Source organism: Apis dorsata, unplaced genomic scaffold, assembly GCF_000469605.1.
Source record: "Apis dorsata unplaced genomic scaffold, Apis dorsata 1.3 scaffold_525, whole genome shotgun sequence".
NCBI classification, from domain to species: Eukaryota; Metazoa; Arthropoda; class Insecta; order Hymenoptera; family Apidae; genus Apis; species Apis dorsata.
This window is the reverse complement of record NW_006263748.1, coordinates 406,275-411,475: the sequence shown is the minus strand read 5'-3', so window position 1 is coordinate 411,475 and position 5,201 is coordinate 406,275. Positions and strand designations below refer to the sequence as shown.

At 32.5% G+C, this 5,201-nt stretch overlaps 1 protein-coding gene across 3 annotated transcripts in view; it reads right to left on the bottom strand.

Moving 5' to 3' along the window:
- Window positions 1–212: 212 nt before the first annotated feature.
- LOC102670639 (glutathione S-transferase 1-1-like) overlaps window positions 213–5,201 on the bottom strand; it is a 14,302-nt gene continuing 9,313 nt past the window's right edge. The window contains exons 2-7 of one of the 3 annotated variants that reach the window (XM_031512905.1): window positions 5,035–5,201; window positions 1,802–1,950; window positions 1,659–1,717; window positions 1,394–1,535; window positions 1,062–1,226; window positions 213–481 (exon numbers count right to left, since the gene is read on the bottom strand). The exon at window positions 5,035–5,201 is cut by the window's right edge and continues 1 nt beyond it. In XM_031512905.1, coding sequence (XP_031368765.1) covers window positions 335–481; window positions 1,062–1,226; window positions 1,394–1,535; window positions 1,659–1,717; window positions 1,802–1,950; window positions 5,035–5,201 — 829 coding nt within the window. In that variant the 3' untranslated portion in view covers window positions 213–334. Of the gene's footprint in view, window positions 482–1,061; window positions 1,227–1,393; window positions 1,536–1,658; window positions 1,718–1,801; window positions 1,959–5,034 lie in introns of all 3 variants that reach the window. The other 2 variants (XM_031512907.1, XM_031512906.1) reach the window with 2 other exon arrangements.

The following is a 5,201-nucleotide window of genomic DNA, read 5'->3' as shown; positions in this document are numbered from 1 at the left end:
AAAAAAAAAAAAATACGCGATGACACGTGTGATTTATTTTTCCTAAATTTTTATCCATTACTGGATCCATCGTGGTGAAATTTTTCGGGAAATTATCGGAGAAACGGAATGGACGGAAGTCAATATCGATATTTTTTCGATCGAGATATCAAGAATTACAATGTGGAAACATAAGAAGAGAAATAAATTCGATTGGAAAATTATAATTAAAATTCAATCCCCGAAAGGATGAACCAACACTTTATTCGTGTAAAATCATTGTTCATATAATAATAAAAAGCGGAAAGGAATTATAATATAAACGCACAATAAATTATATCATCCCATCTTCGGTTTACTTTTTCGACAACTTTTCCTCCACCAAGGCTTTGAACATTTTTAATCCACCGTTGTTGTACTCTTCGTATTTCGGTATCTCAGATTTTATCTTTGCGAACCATCTCGTAACGTTCTTATATTTGCTGAGATCGTAGTCCATGACCTGTTATGACAACGATAATACGATTATTATTAAAAATTTTTAAAAGAAATATAATTTCATCAGATCGAGTAAATAAAAGTGATTCTTTTATCGGAAAAAAGAAAAAAAAAATGTGATATTTCCCAACGTGATCGAATCTTGGAAAGATCTACATAACGACGCGTTTGTAATGTTATTATTACGTATACGCTTGTAATCAGGGGAAAATTTAATAGTTAGAAGTTACGAATAAAGTCACCTCGATAATTTTATCGTTCGAAACGACGAAACGATGATCGCAAATAATTGTAATGGGCGAGATTATACGAGAAGTTACGGATCGACAATGATACAACAGCTACGAACGATGAACGATTATTCGAACGTTTTGATAAAAATAATTACTTTTACGAAGCAACGTTATTCGAGATTTTTAACTTTTACCTTTTTCTCAACTCTGCTCGCAATACACAATCGTTGAAATGAAATATTACATGCAAAAACACTCAACAATCCTCACTTAGAAAAAATTGCTCGATTTGTTCAAACATCACACGTATGAAGGAAATTTCGATAAGATAACATCGTCAAGAGTATTTACCTCTATCGTGGAGACAGTGGTTACGATACTTAAATCGGCAAGAGTCATGTTCTTTCCTGCCACGTAGCTTTCCCCTTCGAGGAATTTATCGAGAAACGAAAGCGCCGTGCCAATGTTCTCGTATTTTGCTTGATCTTTACCCGCTTTCATGAAAATGATAGGATACTGAAAAATGAAATTATTTCCGATTATTATCATTATTATTATTCTATTTCATTTCACGAATTAATCAAATCGTTTGCTTTCATAAAATCGTTTTATCAATTTTCTTATTAATAATAATAATAAATAATTTTAAATATATAATCGAATAATTTGTATATATAACTCACGTAATAATCCATGAACGATTTATATAAATTGCACATGTCGAAGTACAATCTTTGATTAACGATCGCCCGTTTCTTCAGATCCTTCGGGTACAGAGAGTCATTTTTGCCGTATTGGTCCGCCAAATACATCATAATGGCTCGACTGAAAGTAGAATACGGTTCAAGTACAGTAGGGCGGTGTTGTTGCAATTACGAAGTATTATTAATCGCAATAAATTTTTTTCATCGAAAAGAAAAAAAAAAAAAATAAAGATGGATATATTACCTTTCCCATAAATAGAAACCATTGTCATCAATTGTAGGTATCGTGTGTTGTGGGTTTATCTACGATTTAATTGATTTCATTCTCGTTTTTCTCTTTATATCTCGAATCAAACAAATCGAGCCGGTATTCGTATTTTTTCGTACCTTTAAAAATTCAGGCTTCAAGTGTTCCCCATTCATCAAATTAACTTGTTTGAAGTTCATTTCGATATCAAGAGCAGCGGCCGTCAATGCAACTGCTCGGCAAGGTGGGCTTCCGAGAAGTTGATAAAAATCGATCGGCATTTTAATTTCTGCAACACGCGATGTAACATTCGAATAATCAATTACGAATGATTTCTTATTAACGCAAATATCATTAACCGTTGATTAATTTTCCATTTTTTTTTAACACTTTTTTATTTACCTAAATTGTTTTTAAAAAATAAAAAAATATATATATATATATCCATTTTAAATGTAATTATCATGTAATTGTATTCAAAAATTACAAAAAAAGACATAAGGCAAGTACAAATATTATCAATCAACGATATAACTATGTTTCAAAACAAAGAAAAGAAAATGATTAAAGTAAATACAATTTGTAAGCACAATTATTAAATAACTCCCTTATACGATTGGTTAATTCATTGTCCTTGATGATTAATATTTTTAAAACTTAATATCGCATTATTTTATTCGATATAAATTGTTATAAAATTTTTTTATAAGATGATTTTTTTTTTTCTCTAAAATTCTCGATACAACGTCGAAACTTTTCACAACAGAATTTCTAAATTATATTTCAGCCTTTTCTATTCGAGAAAAGAATAATTTTACCAACTCCTGATCCACCGTCGCCGCTATGCATCAACTCGATAACTTTGTTCGAGAACAACATGCTTATATCGATCGTTAAACCAAGAAAACAAAAGAAAAAGAAAAAGAAAAACAAATTGTATATATTTTGCTCGTAGGCGTGGACACACAAGTGTAGTAGACGGAAGCGTAGATGGCGATTAACACATTAAATTAGAAACTGAACACGGCGGCACAACGGTTGAAAACATTTGAAATTGCGTACCAGGCTCGAGGCGGCGAAAACAAGGATGATTTGTGACCGAGGGAAAAATAAATGAAGAGAGGCGCGCAAAGTAAATTTATATAATACGAGCTCTGTTGTCCCGCGAGATAATTAACGAACTATTTAAATGTGTAAGCTCCTTCAATCTTTTTATAATGTGTCGGCGTACGCGTCCTCCTTTTGAAGAGGCGAGTAACGCGAGCAACGTTGCACGCTCGACCGATTTCAACTGTCGAACATCGAATGTGACGCGACTCGCTTTCTTTTCATCCCTTTCCAATTCGTTAGAACGTATCGCGGCCGATTCAGCGATTTGCCCTTGAGAAGAATGCGCCTCTGATTGGCGGCCCCTGTTTCTAACGGCGGCCTAATGGAATCGATCTTTGCGTTCGGTTCTCCATTGCAAGCGAAACTGTTGCGTTTCTAACTAAACGTTTATTGTATTGTATCTGTTATAGGTATATTGCATAAATAAACGTGACACATTTTGAATAACCATTCGAAGCGAAGTTATGTAAATGTGTAAATGAAATTTAAAAATATTTATACAGTGAATATATTATCAACGGTGTACAGGCAGTGACAAAAATGTCTTCGTACGTTATTTCGGTAAGGAGATTCGTTTGATTTCAAATGAAAATTCGTGGATAGAAAATGTTGTTGAATAAGAAAATTTATTTTTTTCAGGAAAAGGATAGGAAAGGATAGACAAGAATGTGACTCTCGAAAAAATTTCTTTTATTTCGAAGATTTTTTTCTTATCGCTGACTGTAACGCATTAGATCTCTCTTCTTTTCCGGATGATTTGTCTCGTTTGAAATAATTTATCGCGAATAACAGTATTTATTACATTTTTGATTATCAGAAAAATCAATACGTATCACGCACGAAATGTTTCCGAGAGAAGAATTATCATAATGATAAATTATTTATATGATAATATGCAATTTTTATGTATGTATGTAAATAGAAAAGTTGTATAATGTTTTTTTTCTCATATAAAAAAAAAATAATGGTATTCGAGATAAAGATATAATTATATCAATTATGATTTTTATTGTATATTTCTTACTCATGCGTCGAATTATTTTTTGCAACAATTGAGAGATACATAATACGGATAAACGATTTTTCAAAAAAATGATATTTCGATATTTCGTAAAAAAATAAAAAAAACTATTTCCATTTCGTTTAACTTCATTGCGTTAAGTTTATTTTTATTTTTAAGCGCGAAAAATATTGGAATTCCACTAGGCGAATACGGTCACGTTTTTTAGAGACGCTGAGCGAAGGTCGCAGCTCGAGGAGAAAGCTGCGATCTTTTGTTCAACTTTGATCGAAATCTTCAAGATCCCGGCAACGAGAATTGTCGTTCCGTTTGTGTATTTATCTATTATTATCTCAATAATAAGAATCGGGAAATTTCATAAAATTTTCGAGGTATTTAAAAATTCGACGAATATTCCTCCAATATTTATTTATTAACGTGCATTAACGTTATTTTAAAATAATACGTATAATAATATTTGCTTAAATTAAATAAGTCGATAGTGAATTCGATAACTTATTATCTTAGAGATATCATTTTTCTGAGAACTGTTTTGTTCTATTCGCTAATTTCTTCAATACATCATATACATACGTAATACGTGAACGAGACGATCTTTTGCTCAAAGCAAAAGATACGATTCACATCGATCAATGTAAATTTGTAACATTCATCTTAAATTTTTATTAACATGGTAATTTATTTAATTTTTTATTAACATAGTATATTTATATAATTATTAAAAACACGTCAATTTTATTTTTCACGATGATTCTAAATATAAGAAGATAACATCTACGCTCCCCGGATAAGGCATCAAGATATCGAGTGCAACGATTTTCTATTTTATTTTTCTTCTTAAACATCTCGTTAAACGAAACGAATTCGTTCCATGCCTAATCTCGATCATCGTTTCATTCTACACCCTTTTAAGTAGATCCTTGTAAATTCGCCCGATACAAGTCGGCAAACAATTTCGTTCCGGGAGCGTGCACAGCCTCGAAACCAAATTTATCCAAAACTTTCTTACAACTATCGTACCAAGTCGCCAGATTGTCGTATCGGTCGATATCGAAGTCAAAACACTGTTAAAATACACATATTTGATGCCTTTAATAGATACGTCGTTTCTTCCAATTATCTCATCTTCTCTGCTTATAATTACACATCGATAACGTTATATTATAATTACATAACAGAGACGTGCAAGGCGGATAAAATAAGATATAATAGATAATTACGTATCGCGTGGAAACTACTTACCAACAGGACGCAAATGGTCGTGTGGATGGCAAAATCGGCAATGGTGAGCGTATCGCCGGCAACGTACTCGCGGTCGTTGAGGTACGCGTTCAACACCTCGCACGATCTCTCCACAGCTCGTACGTTCTCCTCGTTCAAGGAATGCGCCCCCAAAAATATTGCCGAGT